At 34.7% G+C, this 20,045-nt stretch overlaps 2 protein-coding genes across 2 annotated transcripts in view; one reads left to right on the forward strand and one right to left on the reverse strand.

The window, feature by feature from the left end:
• The window catches only part of LOC125677965 (U4/U6.U5 small nuclear ribonucleoprotein 27 kDa protein-like), a 23,964-nt gene extending 17,949 nt beyond the window's left edge, over nucleotides 1-6,015 (forward strand). The window contains exons 4-8 of the mRNA XM_056148461.1: nucleotides 1,014-1,104; nucleotides 2,694-2,770; nucleotides 4,789-4,868; nucleotides 4,950-5,011; nucleotides 5,424-6,015. Of these exons, the coding sequence (XP_056004436.1) occupies nucleotides 1,014-1,104; nucleotides 2,694-2,770; nucleotides 4,789-4,868; nucleotides 4,950-5,011; nucleotides 5,424-5,478 (365 nt within the window). The 3' untranslated portion in view covers nucleotides 5,479-6,015. The remainder of the gene's footprint in view (nucleotides 1-1,013; nucleotides 1,105-2,693; nucleotides 2,771-4,788; nucleotides 4,869-4,949; nucleotides 5,012-5,423) is intronic.
• Nucleotides 5,664-20,011, reverse strand: LOC125658727 (ADP-ribosylhydrolase ARH3-like). The gene is made up of 7 exons (XM_056148459.1): nucleotides 19,655-20,011; nucleotides 18,063-18,189; nucleotides 15,476-15,689; nucleotides 13,834-14,057; nucleotides 13,619-13,725; nucleotides 8,168-8,250; nucleotides 5,664-6,327 (listed from the first exon to the last, which is right to left on the reverse strand). The coding sequence occupies exons 1-7, from the start codon at nucleotides 19,818-19,820 to the stop codon at nucleotides 6,121-6,123; spliced, it is 1,128 nt and encodes a 375-aa protein (XP_056004434.1). The 5' UTR covers nucleotides 19,821-20,011; the 3' UTR covers nucleotides 5,664-6,120.
• Between the last annotated feature and the right edge of the window lie 34 nt (nucleotides 20,012-20,045).

A 20,045-nucleotide genomic window follows, 5' to 3' on the forward strand; every position in this document is an offset into this window, starting at 1 on the left:
CCAAAGCAAACAGTTGATGTTTTTCAATCATGTTCACTTGGAAAGTACCCCTTCTCACATTTGTATAAATGTTAATCCTGAATGTCATATTTTAACTCCACCCATTGACTTATTTATCTCTACCACCAATATAAGACACAACAGAGAAAGTCCACTCTTTTCGCGTCAGCTCTTCAGTTCGCTCTAGCAGACACTAAAATCAAACGCAATCTGTACATTAAGTCACTAAGTTTGCTTTGTGTTGACGTTGGTTGGGACTATACTAATGAGGTTAAGATTTGTTTGAAACATGACCTCCTGCAATTTAATTAAAATTAGATCCTATGATCCGCTCATCTACTATCGCTACACCTATGTGTAGCGATAGTAGATGAGTGGATCGTAGGATCTAATTTTAATTAGACTCGACCTCCTGATGCTCCATTGGGGTCACAATAGCAGTTTATCAAAGTTTTATAGAGAAATGTGTTGGATAATACTTCAAAAATCTTCCACTGAACCACAAACGTACATTTTGTCAAATCAAGATGCAAGCATCATGTAGTTTAGGATGTTTGTTCATTTTACAGGGTCACAAATAGGGGTTTGAAATGTTTACACTTAGTGTGCTGGCAATATATGCCATGTACTTTCTGCACTCCTAGATACCAACTCCTTATTTTACTATGACACAAAGTAGGATTAAATATTTCTTGAAATACACTAGCTCCTAACACAACACCCCTTCATCACGATGTTACCAGACCAATGTCAGTAGTGAATGTTCAATTGATACCTCAATTTTGATATTCAGTACACCTATATATTCTGCATTGTAAAAATAATGTTTTATCATTTCAATAATTCAAACCAGTCTGATTAAAATCAAACCTCTCACTTCGCTCGATATACGGATAGTCGACTATACACAGCGACTATCCGTATATCGAGCGAAGTGAGAGGTTTGATTTTAATCAGACTGACTGTAATTCAAACATGTTAACATTAATAACTGTTTGAACTGGATTCTTCAGGACACAGAAGAAGTCGATCCAGATCTCCCAAAAGGAAATCCAGGTCACCTCACAGAACCAGAGAGCACAGATCCAGATCACCAAGGCATAAGTAAGATATATATATAATCCAAAATATAAGTAAATATCCACACAAGTAATAGTATAGGAAAGAAAAATTAGCTATTAAGCAATATTGTCATAACTCTTGAAGATTGAAAATGTAACCGGTTAAGTTATTTTCAGTGTTCAAATTTTTTTATTTTATATATATATATATATATTTATATTATATATATATATATATATATATATATATAATTTAGTACTTGTTTTATATTTATATATATATATATATATATAAAACACCAACTCTGACCTCCAAGTAGCTAGATTACAGATATATATATATATATATATCTATTAAGAAATCGGCACAGTTGTTGAATAATTTAAAAGAACCATAAAATCCAAAATGGTCACATAATAATCAACGATCAGTTCCTGCTAGTATTTTCGACTTATGGCTCTTCAGGCAGTTTGTCTCGAATGTTTCAGTTTCATTGTAACGTTGAAAAGTAAACGTTCATTGTGACGTCATAACGTAGGGTAGCAGTGCTGACGATTTGATGTCATAATCATGCACTTATTGCACCAAAACAACAGTATAACATATATAATATAAATATTGATGTACATAGAATAAATGCATTTAAAGCTATAAACGATTAAGTATAGGTGTAAAAAGTTTGATGAAATAATCTTCCTTTGCTAAATGGAGATTTTCATTGTTACTCAGAAGTTTATAAAAAGGGAATAAAATGAATTTTCCATTTTTGCATTCGGAAAAATGTTCACAGCATGGTGTATCACAGACACTTTGATCTTTGATTTGTTGCTTGTGGACAGGAATCCGTGCGTTTAATTTATTGGTTTGTCTATTTGTAAAATTCTTTGGAAGTCATGCAAATGGCACAGTATTAAATTTTTTCGATTTGTACTTCATTGAGAATTTGGCGTGGATTTCCATTCCCGATTTAAGCTGGATTTTGTTTCCCTCCTTGATAAAGGTACAGGTCCCACATCTAGGGTCGCCACATTTCTGAACAGATGTAATATCCTCCTGGGTTGTAAAATAGGCTTTGGTTAACATCTTTTTTTAGATCGGGGGCCTGTTGTCGGCTGATGATAATATTTCTAGGTTGTATAATTTTCTTCATATTGTCAGATTGTTCCAAAATTGGAAAGAAACGTTTAGCATCAAAAAGTGTATTTCTGTTACTGGGATTATGTGTAACTACAAAAGAAATGTTTCCGCTGTCTTTGGGATTAGTGGTTCGGCGCGGATTACGGAGATCCTGTATTGGAATTTTAGTTGCGTTTTCTATTCCAGCGTTGATTAGGCTTAACATGTAATTTTGTGGGTATATATATATATATATATATATTTAAAAGGAGATTTGTAAATCAACAGATTGATTAGGGATATCACATGTAACAGGGATTGTAATGTAGAATATTTCACTGTCATTACAAGAGACAGTGTACATTGTATTTCTAAGCATAATACAATCATTAAGAATGTTTTAAGGACATGTATTTACTAACTTGCACTGTATGTAATATAGGAAGTACATGAATTTTTTAATATTATTTGGATGTATATAAATGTCTTCATACATGATTATCTCGGCTTTGTAGGGAAAGAAAAGAAAAAGATCGTGAGAGGGAGTCTGGGAAGACAGAAAAAGCAGTTTATCAACAGCCGATTATAATTGGTAAGTGGCCGAAATCACAGTGTCAGAAGTTCCACGTTAATGCAAAGAGATCATGTTATTATACCCCATGCAACGAAGTTGCGGAGGGTGTTTTTGACCCATCCGTCAGTCCCTTTTTTTGTCAGCGCAACTCGTCTGAGACTGCTAAACAGGATTTCGTGAAACTTTGTATTTAATAAGGACGCACTGTGTAGATGTGCACGTTCCCAGGAAATTTTGATTCAATAATTTTTCTGGGAGTTATGCCCCTTTTGAACTTAGAATTTCGCATCCGTCTGTCCTGTTCTTGCAGTAATGCATAGCATTGCCATTCATTATTTGAGGCATTCACAAGCAATGTTGGAGCATGGGGTATGTGAGCTTGCTCACGCCTCTGCTTTCTTTCATTGTATTTATTGCAATTCATTACAACTGCATATACTCACATTAAAGTTGGGGGATTGTTGTAAAATTTTGACTCTGATGTCTATGTTCAACTTATACGCGCATTCTACAAGAATTTTTATGCTCCCTGAAAATTGGGGGTGGGGGGTATAATCGCTGCTGTGTCTGTCCGTCCCTCTGTCTGAGATCATACCTCCTAAGTCTTTCTTAAGAAATTGATAAGAAAAAGACTTTTTGACCAAGAACTCTCATGGTCATTTGTAAAGGTAAGGTTACTCAACATATACCTTATATTTATAAAAAAGAATCTGTATTTCAACAGTTATTGATCATTGTGTCATTCGTCATGTGAAGTACATGTAGACTAGTTCATTATAGGTTAGACACAGTAGGGAGCATCCATCAGTTTCATTGATATTCTTGTTTTTCTTGCCACACAACTTACAAATTGTGATATTTGATAGTGTTTTAATGTCGATTTAGTCAGTAACAAGTCATGATGGGTGATCATTTTTAAAAATAACAATACATTTCGATTAAAGTCAACATTTAGCATTCATTTCACAAGCCTGATAACTGGTCATGCATTACATCAGTATTCTGTATTTTCTATTGTATGTAACCAGTGCTTTAGATATTCACGTAATTAATAAAAATTTGCAGTGTGGATATGTTTTCTTTCATTGGCCTGTAATAGTCATTTTAAATGGGGGTGCCTTCATTAACCGACACTAGATCATGCTGGAGAGCAGACTGAAATTCCTTCCTCTGAACATGTGCGGCATGAAAAATAAACTAAACTATGCTGAAATCAACAAGCCTATTAACAGTTTCGATATAATTGGTCAATCAGTAATGTTAAAAACCTTAAAGAACTCTATGTTTATTTTAAAGGCATACTAAGTCGATTCTCCTCAACAATAAACGTCATATTTTTGTACATATTTCACTGTGTGTATTTACATACCTTTATCATTCCTCTGACGTTACTTGTATTGATACGTGAAATTTCTGTATTGTACCTCATGTACTATTTTCATTGTGGTTGGAGGGAATGAAAATGAATGAATGTCATTAAACATACGCAGACTGCAGTATGGTACATCATTATAAAACAAAGGTGCACCCACAGTGAGATAGATACCTGTTCTATATTTAGATTACAATAATTATTGATCATCCAATTATTTGGCCATGCTTAATAGAGGGATGACTTAGACAATGAGCAACCCCTATTATTAAATAGCCTAGGCAGTAAGCATCTTGTATCAGAGATTGAATTTTTTATGGTAAAATTATAGGTCCAATCACCATATCTACAGATCAAAGAAAACGGCTCTTTCTAGAAAAGATGTATGCAAGTTCTCGAGCAATCTGATAAAAATTCAATCTAACTTATAATAGGGTCGATGTGAAATTCCTCAAAAAAATCTCTGAACCCTTCCCCTCCCCAACTGACCTGCATGGGGGTCGACTTATGTGCGAATATATGTACGCATTTATAGTTATCTTCAGGATGTGGAAACTTGAATTTATATTTGGAGGAATTTCTATCAATGAATGCTAGTAGGTTTTATCCATCATCAAATATAATATGTAATTCAAAGTATATTGATATAAAGTTACCTTTACAGATGATGAGGTGGAAGAACTACCTGATGATGAGGTGGACATGATGAAAGTTATGGGGTTTGGAAACTTCGACTCAACAAAAGTAAGGAAATTAATTTCACTATCCGGTGCTAAATATTTTCTTACTGTTTTCCAGTTTTGACATTGTTTCTCTAATTTACAGGGTAAAAAAGTAAATGGAAATGATATTTATGTTGCAAATATACCAAAGAAAAGACGATATAGGTATGTAACATTTATCTCTCTCTATACTGGATACATATATACTGTATTAAGTACTATGTACATCACACATACTGTAGTGTACCATTCATCTAGATCTAGACTCTTGCGTAATGTTCTACACCTACATGTGGTTTAAGATTTTTCCTGTAGAACTTTACTATCCAAAACATCTCTTGTACATGTAGATAAGCTTCCTGTAGAACTTTACTATCCAAAACATCTCTTGTACATGTAGATAAGCTTCCACATTGTACACTTCTACTTCAATTTCTTGTACAGTACTTTGCATCTTCACAACTGAACATAGAAGCATAAAATTAAAAAACTATATTCATTACAGGAACATTGATCGTAAAAAGCTTCCCGTCTACCTCAATGTAATATTGAAGATTTGTTTTTTTTTTCACTGCAGGCAATACATGAACAGACGAGGTGGATTCAATAGACCATTAGACTTCATTGCCTGAGGCTACTTCCTCTTCATCAGCGGTAGTCTTCACAGTCTATACAACTTACAAGTATAATGTACTACATTTAAGTTTGGACAGCTGAACATCAAGTGATTAAATTCTGCATATTTGTTTCCTGAACAAAATGGGAGATAACTCAATGTTATGAGTTTTACACTAAATGAGAAAATGTGGACACACCGTGATTTATTTAAATTTATTTCATTATGAGAAAGGTTATGTATAAATTATCACAGTCAGTTGATACATACACATGTGTGTCTGTTTGTGAAATATAACACTGACATGTAAAATGGAGAACTAAAATAAATGAACATGCACTGTATGTGAAAGATTCCTCCATTGCTGAGATAATTAGATTGTCATTGAACCTGTCAGGATTTTAGAATATTTCAATCCTTTTTACGCACACATTGCATTGTTGTGCTTCATTTTATCAACAGATTATAAAGTGTGAATGTCAATCTAATTAAAAACAGCTAATTTTAATTAGATTGTGTAAATATGTTTTACCAATAAATATTGTTAAAAGTTCATGTCCTTATGAATTGAATCTAGTAATATGAGGTACACAGTATCCTTCATGCACAGACGTGTAGGTTGAAGGCAGTTGCAAGATACCGCTAAATTATTGTAAAGTCACTCATCAGATATTGAAATCTGGTAGAGCTGTTGTGCGAACTTCAAAGCCTCATCGACAGCTTCACAGCCGACCTGCCAGGATTTTGGAATAGATTCTATCCCATAGTGGGCTCCTGCGATGGCACCTGCCATAGTAGCTATAGTGTCAGTATCGCCTCCAAGTGTTATTGCCAAAATTATGGTCTTTTCGAATGAGTTTCTGTCCTAAAACAAAAGAAAGAAAAAACACTTTACATTATAATAATGTGGTGCATACATATGATCTTGTTTATATGAAAACAGTTTTACTGGTTGTGTTGAGGATGGAGAAAGTACATTAAGGAACCATTAAACATTGCACAGTAAAGAGTTCCAAGAATTGTGGCCCAGCCAAACCTCTTAAGATGCCTTTCCTCCCAGTATATCCATGTTTGTTTCATGTCCATTGGACCTTACCTCTGGTTTGCCAATATGTTTGGACTCCCTAAGTACATGTACCTTACCTCTAGTTTGTCTGTGTGTTTGGAGGACCTTACCTCTAATTTGTCTGTGTGTTTGGGAGCTTTACCTCTAGTTTGTCTGTGTTTTGAGGGTCTTGCCTCTAGTTTGTCTGTGTGTTTGGAGGGTCTTACCTCTAGTTTGTCTGTGTGTTTGGGGACCTTACCTCTAGTTTGTGTGTTTGGGGGCCTTACCTCTAGTTTGTCTGTGTGTTTGGGGGCCTTACCTCTAGTTTGTCTGTGTTTGGGGGCCTTACCTCTAGTTTGTCTGTGTGTTTGGAAGCCTTGCCTCTAGTTTGTCTGTGTGTTTGGAAGCCTTGCCTCTAGTTTGTCTGTGTGTTTGGAGGGTCTTACCTCTAGTTTGTCTCTGTGTTTGGGAGCCTTACCTCTAGTTTGTGTATTTGGAGAGCCTTACCTATAGTTTGTGTGTTTGGAGGGTCTTACCTCTAGTTTGTGTGTTTGGAGTGCTTTACCTCTAGTTTGTGTGTTTGGAGGGCCTTACCTCTAGTTTGTCTGTGTGTTTGGGAGCCTTCCCTCTAGTTTGTCTGTGTGTTTGGAGGGTCTTACCTCTAGTTTGTCTATGTGTTTGGAGGGTCTTACCTCTAGTTTGTCTGTGTGTTTGGAGGGTCTTACCTCTAGTTTGTCTGTGTGTTTGGGAGCCTTCCCTCTAGTTTGTCTGTGTGTTTGGAGGGTCTTACCTCTAGTTTGTCTGTGTGTTTGGGAGCCTTCCCTCTAGTTTGTCTGTGTGTTTGGGAGCCTTCCCTCTAGTTTGTCTGTGTGTTTGGAGGGTCTTACCTCTAGTTTGTCTGTGTGTTTGGGAGCCTTCCCTCTAGTTTGTCTGTGTGTTTGGGAGCCTTCCCTCTAGTTTGTCTGTGTGTTTGGAGGGTCTTACCTCTAGTTTGTCTGTGTGTTTGGAGTGCCTTACCTCTAGTTTGTCTGTGTGTTTGGAGGGTCTTACCTCTAGTTTGTCTGTGTGTTTGGGAGCCTTCCCTCTAGTTTGTCTGTGTGTTTGGAGGGTCTTACCTCTAGTTTGTGTGTTTGGAGGGCCTTACCTCTAGTTTGTCTGTGTGTTTGGAGTGCCTTACCTCTAGTTTGTCTGTGTGTTTGGAGGGTCTTACCTCTAGTTTGTCTGTGTGTTTGGGAGCCTTCCCTCTAGTTTGTCTGTGTGTTTGGAGGGTCTTACCTCTAGTTTGTCTGTGTGTTTGGAGTGCCTTACCTCTAGTTTGTCTGTGTGTTTGGAGGGTCTTACCTCTAGTTTGTCTGTGTGTTTGGGAGCCTTCCCTCTAGTTTGTCTGTGTGTTTGGAGGGTCTTACCTCTAGTTTGTGTGTTTGGAGGGCCTTACCTCTAGTTTGTCTGTGTGTTTGGAGTGCCTTACCTCTAGTTTGTCTGTGTGTTTGGAGGGTCTTACCTCTAGTTTGTCTGTGTGTTTGGGAGCCTTCCCTCTAGTTTGTCTGTGTGTTTGGAGGGTCTTACCTCTAGTTTGTGTGTTTGGAGGGCCTTACCTCTAGTTTGTCTGTGTGTTTGAAGGGCCTTACCTCTAGTTTGTCTGTTTGTTTGGAAGCCTTACCTCTAGTTTGTCTATGTGTTTGGAAGCCCTGAGGAAGGAATAGACAGCGGCTGGAACAGATCTGTAGGCTGAAATGTCAGTCCCTGTAACAGATAATGAGCACATTTGATAGGTAGGCTTCAGTTTCAGTCTCAGAAACAGTTTAGAGGTTCTTTTCATTTCTTTGAGACTGTCGAGTATACAGTTTTGTAGAGATTGATAGTGAACTCTCAAATATGGAAACGGAATACATCAAAAGTAAAATATGTACAGGGATAGTTTACAAAGTTGACATAAAAGATTAATTAGTTTTTATATTACAGATAGAGTATCACTATAAAGCAGAGCATGCCAAAGAGGTACATTGACATTCTTTTCATATTCTTTGCTGAGAATATTCAAAAGGCATTTCTTGGGATAAAATTATTATATGAAACATTTGAACCTACCAAAAATTCACATACACAAAAAACTTTGACATTGCCACATGTACTGGTTATGCAGGCCCGGTCTCTTCTGAACAGAAATGTACAAAATTGGCAAGGCTGAAGCTAGATATTTTCCTTTTGACCAATTTGATATGATAAGTAGTCAAGTGAGACCTATCTAATCTTGCATACAGTGGGAGAGAAATGTAGCATTGGATAAGACAGGAAGTCACACTGCACTGTGTAAAGAACAGGGAAGAAAGAGAAGACACGAGTTTCAGGTTGTGTTTGAGTTACATGTGCTTCCTTGGTAAGGTATGAAAAGAACATGAAACATGTGATGAATGGGATGCTTAGATCACTACATACATAACTGTACACAATAAGCTTTTCTTGGTTAGCTCTATCAGACAAATGTGATTGATACACAAACAAAGGAAATAATCAGTATTTAGGGAGTAAAGAAACACAATGCTTATCACATCATGGTATTGTGTTCCTCATACAACACTATAACTAGGTTATTGCTTATAAAGATGGTAAAACATTTATTTTATATTTCCTACAGTTACATCTTTAAACAGAATGAAGTCACTTTAATATTTTTGTTTGTTTGTCTTTTTCACTGACCGTAGGAGTACTAAATATACAGTATGCTGACACAGTGAACTCTTATCTCAAAACTTGCATACCGGGAATGAAAACAGGAAAGGAATTCTTGGTAAAACAGAGCACACAGATCTTGGATTAGGCTGCAGGTTTAGCTTTTTAATAGACATTTCCGACACTGATAAACACTTGTTAAACATCCCATAGGAGCAAACTGGTATAAATAGTAGGAAACTGGTATACATAGTATATACATATATTATATATATATAAAAGCACTGAAAAGGCCACAACACTGTTGGTTAATCCGACACTTTAAGAAAGTAGGGTGTTGTTGGGTTTTTGTGCTTTTATATATATATATATATATATATAATTAATTTTATATATATATATATATATATATATATATATATATCCAAATTGTGTTTTTAAAAAAAATCACAGTGTCCGGTATAAAATATTAAAAGAAATAGAATAAACAGTACACAAAGTTAAAAATTTAACGCAAGCGCTTTCATTTTATAATCCTCAGGCGTTACATTTTAAAATAGTTTTGAAATGGTTTGACGTCATAAAGGCGTCCTAACATTTCACGTACATAACGACGTCATAAACGAATGAAGGGAAAAGGATTTTACGTTAAGCATATTATGACGTCGTAGATAATAACAGTAAACATATTTTACAGTAAGCTATTGAGAGCCGGTTTTAAAGTCTTAATAAAGTGTCTTTCTTTTTCTCGTCGGGAAATAGTATTTTCTGTATACAGTTTATAAAACGGAAATACATTGAATTGTCCGTGGCCACACACATCTATATGTTCACTAACTTTAATTTTTCTGTATTCGGGTGCTGAAATGTGTTGTTTATGAACTCGTATACGAGTTCGCAGAGTAGTTCCAGTTTCACCGATATAATGTTTTCCACAGCCAGCACATGTTATAACATAAATTAAATTTTTGGTGGAGCACGTCATATCTGAATTTACCGTAAATTCCTTGTTGTTAAATTCGAACGAACTTCCTTCCCTTAAGTATGGGCACGTTCCGCATCGCACCACGTATATTGGAAGAAAAAGCAGCCAGTATTTTTTAGGCGGAGGCAAACTGAACGGAAGCCAGAGATTCGAGAACATCAGACCAAAACCGTGGACCCAAAGGTAATCAACCTTTCTAGCAAACATTTGACAAAAGACGAAATAAATTTATTATCGAAAAGTTTAAAATTTACACCAACACCGAGAAATAATACCCAAGAATTAACTAAAGATATTAAAGAATACACCCGCAGATTGAGACTGGCCGAATTCTTTGGTGAGGAGGATGAACATGATGAAGAGAAAAATCTGGAAGAAAGCCTTCTCAGAAATAAATCAAAATTTAATCCAAGGAGAGGCCGAAATAATATGTTAGATACAGTTTGTGATGTTTTACTAAAAACTCCAATCATTGATGATAATTCAAACACCGGAAAAAACAATCTATCGAAAACTGAAATGAATGCTTTAAAATCATTGTCATTGGATGAAAACATTGTTATCAAAGAAGCTGACAAAGGGGGAGCAGTTGTAATAATGGACTCAGATTTCTACAAATCCAAAATATTAGATATGCTAAACAACGATGAGTTCTACTCGGAAATAAATGAAAGTCAAAATAAAAAGATTCTACAAAAAATTAGAAAAATTATACAAAAACATCCGTCATCACTTACTGAAAAAGAAGAGGATTTTATCACAAATTTTGATTTGAAAGAAAGCTGTTTCTATGGCTTACCCAAAGTCCACAAATCGGATGAAATAAAACACGCAATACAGCTTCAAAATTGTGAATACATCACTTGTCTTAGACCCAAGGATTTGAAATTCCGCCCAATTGTAGGGGGGCCATCCGCCCCAACACAAAGACTTAGTAACTTGCTGGACATTATATTAAAACCTCTGTGTAATGAAGTCAACAGTTTTGTCCGTGATGATTTAGATTTCTTACGACACTTACCTGATAAGGTAAACGAGAATGCAATATTAGTAACGTTTGATGTTGTTAATTTATATACTAATATTACTTGTCCACTAGGACTTCAAGCACTAGAATATTGGATAGATAAACACCCAGAACAAATAGATGAACGTTTTTCTAAAGACTTTATTTTAGAGGCAACAGCACTTGTACTACAAAACAATGTTTTCACATTCAACAACAAACACTATCTTCAAGATAAAGGTACCGCAATGGGAACCAAAATGGCTCCAACATATGCCACACTTACACTCGGCTATTTAGAGGAATTATTATACCAAAAAGTTAAAAAATCATTTGATGAACAATTCGGTCTATATATAAGACAAAACTGGAAAAGATACTTGGATGATTGCTTCATTATTTGGAACAAAGACATTACGGATTTGAATAAATTTAAGAACATTCTAAACGAATTGGATATCAATTTAAAATTCACAATGGATTACAGTACATCTTGTATACCATTCCTGGATGTTTCTGTTATCAAAAAGGAGGATAAAATAATTACAGATATTTTTTACAAACACACGGACACTCACCAGTATTTACACTTTTCGTCCTCGCATCCAAGACACACAAAACGTGCCATACCTTACAACCTCGCCAGAAGAATATGTACCATCGTTAGCGAAGAACCTACCAGAGAACAACGTTTAGGGGAATTAAATAGTTATTTACAAAAACAGAATTATCCAATCAAACTTATAAACGACGGAATCAAGAAAGCCAGAGAACTCAATAGAGAAAATCTTATCAATAAATCCAAAATCAATCCCACAACAAATTCACACATTTTACCGTTTGTTACAACATACAACCCAAGGAACTCTAATGTTACACCTATCGTTCGGCAACTCAACGACCTACTAAAAACAGATGAAAAAATGGGGAAAATTATGAAGAAATATACTTTTATCAACAGCAAGAGACAACCGAAAAATCTTAGGAGACTGTTATGTAAATCTAATTTTCAGGAAAAGTCCAACAAAAAAATTTTCACCGTTACCAAATGTGACGATCGGCGATGCGGAACGTGCCCATACTTAAGGGAAGGAAGTTCGTTCGAATTTAACAACAAGGAATTTACGGTAAATTCAGATATGACGTGCTCCACCAAAAATTTAATTTATGTTATAACATGTGCTGGCTGTGGAAAACATTATATCGGTGAAACTGGAACTACTCTGCGAACTCGTATACGAGTTCATAAACAACACATTTCAGCACCCGAATACAGAAAAATTAAAGTTAGTGAACATATAGATGTGTGTGGCCACGGACAATTCAATGTATTTCCGTTTTATAAACTGTATACAGAAAATACTATTTCCCGACGAGAAAAAGAAAGACACTTTATTAAGACTTTAAAACCGGCTCTCAATAGCTTACTGTAAAATATGTTTACTGTTATTATCTACGACGTCATAATATGCTTAACGTAAAATCCTTTTCCCTTCATTCGTTTATGACGTCGTTATGTACGTGAAATGTTAGGACGCCTTTATGACGTCAAACCATTTCAAAACTATTTTAAAATGTAACGCCTGAGGATTATAAAATGAAAGCGCTTGCGTTAAATTTTTAACTTTGTGTACTGTTTATTCTATTTCTTTTAATATATATATATATATATATATATATATATATATATATATACACACACACACACCAGTTTATAGTATATATACTATGTATACCAGTTTGCTCAGATTGTGTCAAAACCCCGTGAAACAGCCAGTGTTTGCTATATCCAAATGTGCAGTGATTGCTCCTACAACAGAAATTCCATACACCATATTTACATTGTTGATAAGAAATTCTTTTATAAAATGACATCCAGACCTTTCAGATGTTTCAGATTATCATGAAATAATGTTATTTGATTTAACAGCTATCTTTGCAGAGCCTCTTCTTTATCCTTGAGTTAAACAATAAACCATGCACTGACACAAACATTTTGAAACTTGAACAAACATTTTGAAATTTGACAAACCCATTCCACATGCTGTGGTAATACACTAAAACAAATTTGGTAATTTTCTCGTCCATGTTAGCATTTTGACTACTAGTACTTCGAAATTATATATGCTGCTTCATGAATCCTATCCGTACTGAATATTTCGAATATTTTTGCCCTTGATAGAGTAATGAAGGTACAAATGAATAATATAATCAAGAACAACCCATTAACAAATTAAACTCTCAATATGTAAAGTTTCATCATATATCAACTCTTGATAATTGTCTCTCCACCGTGGCATAACTGAGTTTATCACATCCACCGGTCGCTGGCAGTTGTTGGAGACGTAAATTTAAATCATTTCTTGCTGCGAAACTTTGATTAAACTAAATGCAGAAAGCGAGCAAATGCAATGCTGCACCAAACAGGCAACACATGGAAATGACATTACCTAGGATTTCAAAGATTTCTTCACTAGAGGGGAGAGTATCCTGCATGGCATATTTCCTTATTTCGTCTACAATATTTGTGTATGGAAATTCCGAGGATGACTTTACCCTAAACAAATACAAGAAGCATGATAGTAAAATGCAATCTCATGTGTAGTCCATAGTATGTTTAGCTTTAAATATTATTGACATATAAACATCGATGTTTAATTCTCACGCGGGCAGTTTGTCGTCCTCGGTTTCTACTTTTCTTCTCTTCGCATCTTTGCCTTCATTTTCCTCTCTTTGTTTCATTTTTTTCTGTAGGTCATCACAGAATGATTCTATATTTAGTTCGCTTGGTCCCCTTAGAGCCATGTCCACTGCGTAACTCTGAAACACTGCCCCGTCCACCGCGGAGGGGTGGTAATGTGTAATCCTGGTGATCTGTTCCACTAATTCCTGTAAAACAAAACGGAACCCATTATGAACCAACAATCCGTTATATGGTTTTTAATCTAGCTCCTCTTAAAGGTAGCTCACTACGTCAAGAGTTACACATTTTATGACACAAGATGGCGATTCAAATGTTTTGTGAAATTACTTGTATCTATCGATTTGTGTGTATATCTATGTGGATAAGGTATCTGGTTATCAACTGCAGCTTCCGTATCAAAATTATTTTCTCTCTCTAAATTTCTATATATTTTTTTGTTGTTGCCTTTTTGACATATGTACTTATTACACATCATGATATTTTTCATGATTAAATCATTTCGTGCTAATTTAATAAAACTCTTTCAAGATGTAGTGAGCCACCTTAAAATTTCTGTTACAGAAATCAAGAACAATAAAACTAAAAAATCTATTAATACTCTCACTAATTTCTCATATTTTGCTATTTACATATACATGTATACAGATAAATTTTCTTCTATTCAAAACAATGGCTTCTTAGCAAATGTTATCTCATGCCAGGTACTTTAAAATTAACACTAAATAATAGCCAGGTATTTAATTGATAATGTAATGTAATCATTGAATAATTAATTCATTGAATAATTAATAAATAATTTATTGAATATCAGATAATTGTCCATGTACCATCATTCATTAACAAGCAATACACATTACTAACTAAAAAATATTTTTGCATATTCTGAAAATCAGGCTCAGAGCAAATTTATTATTAGCAACAATAAGTTTTCAACTGTAATTGATTACAAAACTGTTGAAAATATGGTCATTCCTACAAGTGTCCTACATTAGGTGACCGCCTTCACACATTGCATCCAAAGGTCACATGACGAAATATACAAAAACTGTCCAGGAAGTCTACAGAACAGTGTTTGTTTGGGTCAGGTTATTACAATGCATAAGAGAATTACGCTAGTTACTGAGGATGTTGAGAGAAAATAATTAGGTCAATATATTGTCACATAACTTTATGTTGAATATTATATTCATTTTTCTTTTGTGCAAAACGGAGCAGTAGATTAGATTAGATTTAGAATAGATTTATTGAAACCAATTTGGCATCAGTAAAGAACAACATACAAATAGAAGAAAGTCAAATTGTTAACAGCAAGAGAAGTATAGAAGTATCCTAAAGACATCTTTTTTTTAATTTACACACATTCAAAGAGAAATATTTCATACTGAGTTGAACAACAATGACTTTATGTCTAAAATCTAAAGAACGTTACAATCTAACTGTCAAATTCTTGATATCATTTTGGGATACTAACTGTCAAATTCTTGATATCATTTTGGGATACTAACTGTCAAATTCTTGATATCATTTTGGGATACTGTCAAATTCTTGATATCATTTTGGGATACTAACTGTCAAATTCTTGATATCATTTTGGGATACTAACTGTCAAATTCTTGATATCATTTTGGCTGTACGCAAATAAAGCAGCAGGAACTATTCTCATGGCGCCGCCATTGCCATAAGAGCCACTGCCATCAAACTGTTGTGCTGCTGGTTTATAGGGGTCAACATAACTTGATTCCTGTAGCTTAGAGAACACCGTTATAATGCTGCCTCCATATCCTCGATACGGTTCTTTAAAGTACTCTTCCGAAAACCTAGATTTATTATAAATGTAAATAAATTTTGTTCATTACATATATAAGTTTTTATAAGAATCTTTCACAAAATGATATGATCGGTGACTGAATATACTGTATATACTCGCCTATAAGTTGGTTCACCTATAAGTCGGTTGTATAGTTTTTAGGTTATTTTGGAGGGAATTACCATTGACCCATTTATAAGTCGGTCCAACATTTTTCAAGAATCGGTTGACAATTTCAAATCAATGCTCTTGTGTTTTTACCTGTCTTTCAAATAATATTTTAAGAAATGTGCCGATATTTGATATTTTTCCCCAACAAATCAATTTCATATCAATACTCTTAATATGTATTTATCCGTGTTCCAATAAAGTTTTGGGATATGACATCGATATTTCACTTTTTATTCTCAGCAAATTAAACAGTTACTATTTTGTTTATTTCGTCCATGTTTTTGTTGTTTAAAAAATACTAGGCTATACATTACGCCATCCAGAAAAATACTAATCTTCTTAGGACACTCCTATAAGTCGGACATAGAGTTTTGGACCAACATTTAACTCCCAAAAATCCGACTTATAGGCAAGTATATATGGTACACTTGTGAAAGCTATATAGGTGTAAAAGTAAGAGGCATGAGCAATGTGTAACATCTGACATTTCAATTTCTTACTTATTTCGAATTCACTGTGTAGTTAAGTGATATATATAAATGTTCAACCTAGATAACTCAAAAATTGTATCCAAAATGGAGAGAGGGGTTACTGCTTACACATGTGTCTTATTGAAATACCAGTAAGTATTAAATAGTACTTTATGCTTTCTGATATATTTGATATCATATCGAAATCTAAAGTATATGATAGATGTCATAAGGGTATTGTTTTACACATCTAAATATTTGAGTGCAATCTGAAACATATTTCAAAGAAATTCCATATTGAAAGGCAGAAATTCGAATAAAACATAAATGACAGAATTTACCATTGAAAAATATGTACTTCATATCACATATAACCAACAGGGGTTCAAAGGTTCACATCTCCATTAAGCTTTGTTAATACTAGAGATTGTTTTTCTGAAAAACAAATGTCTCCCCAGATCCCCATATTGGAAGTGCTCCAAATGAAACCTCCTCCCTTTAATGTACAGCATGGTATGGAGGAGAAAGCATGAGCAGGAACATAGACAATATGAACTCCGATAAGAAACACTGGAGAAGTGTTCACAAACTATTTTACACCCTCCACCCCTCAGATCCACTATAACTTTATGGACAACGATTGGATCCTCCTGTCTCTACAAAATGCACATCTCCAAATGGCATTGAAGTATTGTACAAGTCTATCAGTAAAGCCAAGCAGGAGGAGAAGTGTTCACAACTATTTTAACATCCTCCACTCCTCTTAGATCCACTATAACTTTTAGGAAAATAATTGGATCCTCCTGCCCTGACAATATGCACATTGAAGTATTGAACAAAGTTTCAAATCTATCCAATAAGCCATATAGAAGTGTTCACAAGATTTTGTGACAGACAGACAGACACACATAAAGTACAAAAACAATATCTCTTCCACTGAAAGAGGGAGACATAATTAACAAGTTTTTAAATTGCTACAAATGCAATATATGAAAAGGTATACATTATACAAAACCATTAACACCTCCCCCCACCCCCCTCTTTAAAATAGCAATCCACATTGTTCTGTTGTTGATACGTTTCAACACGTTAAAATCTGTACATTGCATTATACATTATACAGTAATAGAAATGACATTTTATTAATCACTTGATCATTTGATAAAAAATATATTACACAAGTAATGAGGATGAGATCTTTTACTGCACACACACAAAGTGCTCTGAGCATTAGGCATCATAACAAAGCATGCCATTGAGCATGATGCAATGTAGTTTGCTAGACCAGTACTGGATGGATATATATTTTTGTTTTTCAGTGTGAAACATTTTAGTACTATACAATAATAAAATTAGAACAAAATTTATTTTACTATCTTCATGAGCATTTTGCAATGTCTTTTTATTTCTTGTAATAGAATAGAGCGCGTTGATATAACTTGTATATTATTATAACATACACTGTACATTGTATAGTGATTGAACAGTGGTCATGCAAACATTTTGTAGATTTCTTACAATTCCTACATTAGTTATCAATTATGCAATACTTTCATGCAGTTATAAAAGTTACATGTGGGTCTAAGTCAGCCCCAAAGAACCTGAAAATTTTATCATAAGTAAAAGGTACATTACGATTTTTAGTAAATGCGCAAAATTTGAAAGTTACCTTTGCATTAAATTAGTAAGTATAATCAAGTTTACAACCTTTAGTAAATTTGTACATGGATATAAACACTTACATTTGAGCCATGTGTTTAGGATCTAGACCTTTCTTCTCGATCAGCGACTTGGCCACACTTCTAGCCATTGCAGTGTCATCTGTGTATTCCCATACCACATTTTGTTCCTTGTCAGAATTTTGGGATTCTGAAAGTAAGATTGTTAGATAGAAGAACAGGAGGCCCATGGGCCACACATCGCTCATCTGAGTCACCTTGACCCATATTTAAAAAATTTCCTAAATATTCCCATGTAAAACTTTGATCCCTATTGTGGCCCAAACGGCCATGACTTTAAGAAACTTGAATCTGCACTATGTTAATTAGGAAGCTTTCATGCAAATTTGTACTTTCTATCTGGCCCAGTGGTTTTTGAAAAGAATTAGATTTTTAAAGATTTACCCTATATATTTGCATGTAAAACTCTGATCCCCTATTGTGACCCCAACCTACCCACCAGAGTCATGGTTTTAACAAACATGAATCTGCACTATGTCAGGAAACTTTCATATAAATTTCAGATCTTCTTGCCCAGTGGTTCTTGAGAAGAACATTTTTAAATGACTCTACTCTATTTTTTCTGATTTGTGGGCCTGTGAAGGAGATTTATGAACAATAAGAGTACCCTGCTTTGATGTTTTCAATGTTTGCGAATTTTAAAGCAAATAATGGGGAAAATACCAGGATTTTAGCATTGGGAATGGGGCCTTATTTTACTACCCCTAAAGACCCTAAAAAAGCCCTGGGGATTCAGGGGGCTTGGGTTCAAATCCTGGTCTGTTCAATTGCATTTTTTCCCTCCCTATTACATTTGGTGCCTGGCATAGACCAGTCTCTGGAACTGACAGGCGAAATTGTCTGCCAGGGGATAAAGATCCTGGGTTGATGTCTTCAAGGTGTGAAGACATTTGAGGAGAGAGGGATGTGGCAGTCAGCTGGGTTCGACCACTGGTAACCACATATCTTAGTTGGTAGAGCACCTGACTAGCGATTCAGGGGCCCCAGATTCATATCCCGGTCGGTCTGGTCCATTGCATTTTCTACCTTCCTGTTACAACATGTACTGATAATAAACAAATTGAAACAAAACGGCAATTATAGACAAAAGTTTGATCAGGGATGCAACTTGAGTAATCAATTATCATAGAACAGGTTAGGTCACATATATATAATATATTATATAAAGACACACTATACCACCTGTAAAAGATTTAAGTTAAGTGAGCAATATATGATATGAACTTTATGTTTATGTAACATTCTGTGTTCGGTAATGATCAAACCTGTATATGATCTAGATCGATTTATATACAAGATTTTGTGTGTATCAGCTCTGACTTACATGTAATTCACGTCATATCTACATCATTCATGTTAATAGGGCAAGTAACTAGTCGATATGCATATACACATATGTATATATATAAAGTTAAAACTATTAATGTTGAAATTGTTAGTCAATTCTCAAATTTTTCTTTTTTGTTGATAAATTTACTTTGATTGAATTGTTTCTCTCTTATTTTTGTACATGTATTCTTGTTAATCCAGTGATACAAAAAGAAATGCAGTCCCTCTGGTCAGGTGAACTAAAAAAAAATTCTAAGTTTCGTTACCTGAGTGATTACCAAACTCCGACTCGAGTTTGTCAATACTTTTCAAGACTTTTTCCACTGCAATACTCCTTGCCCATAACCCCTCAAATACAGAACCGATACAATCTCCAAGAACGGCACCAACCAATGCGCCTTTGAATTTCGATAGGAGAGATTCGCCTGACATTTCACTTTCTTTTCAGGTGTTGTTTCGCTTTCGATATCGAAGGTATACAGATGATATCGGTTTTAGTCATAGATACAAAAGGAATGCAATCATCTTAAAAGTCTTCAGTTGTTTGGCCTGGTTTACTTATCATTTCCATTAGTGGAACTCTTCAAATTAAAGGCGCGTAAAGTCGTGCTACCGGGACAACATAATGTAAATACATTACTTAGGCATGCGTAATAG

The sequence above is a fragment of the Ostrea edulis genome, chromosome 9 (genome assembly GCF_947568905.1).
Source record: "Ostrea edulis chromosome 9, xbOstEdul1.1, whole genome shotgun sequence".
Taxonomy (NCBI): Eukaryota; Metazoa; Mollusca; class Bivalvia; order Ostreida; family Ostreidae; genus Ostrea; species Ostrea edulis.

Excerpts from the sequence above, each read along its gene's own strand:
- LOC125658727 (XM_056148459.1), bottom strand. The coding sequence starts at position 19,820 with ATGTCAGGCGAATCTCTCCTATCGAAATTCAAAGGCGCATTGGTTGGT. Across the intron at positions 15,690-18,062 it reads CCTAAACACATGGCTCAAAT|GTTTTCGGAAGAGTACTTTA; the intron begins GTAAGTGTTTAT and ends TAATAAATCTAG. Across the intron at positions 14,058-15,475 it reads ATGATATCAAGAATTTGACA|GAATTAGTGGAACAGATCAC; the intron begins GTTAGTATCCCA and ends TTTGTTTTACAG.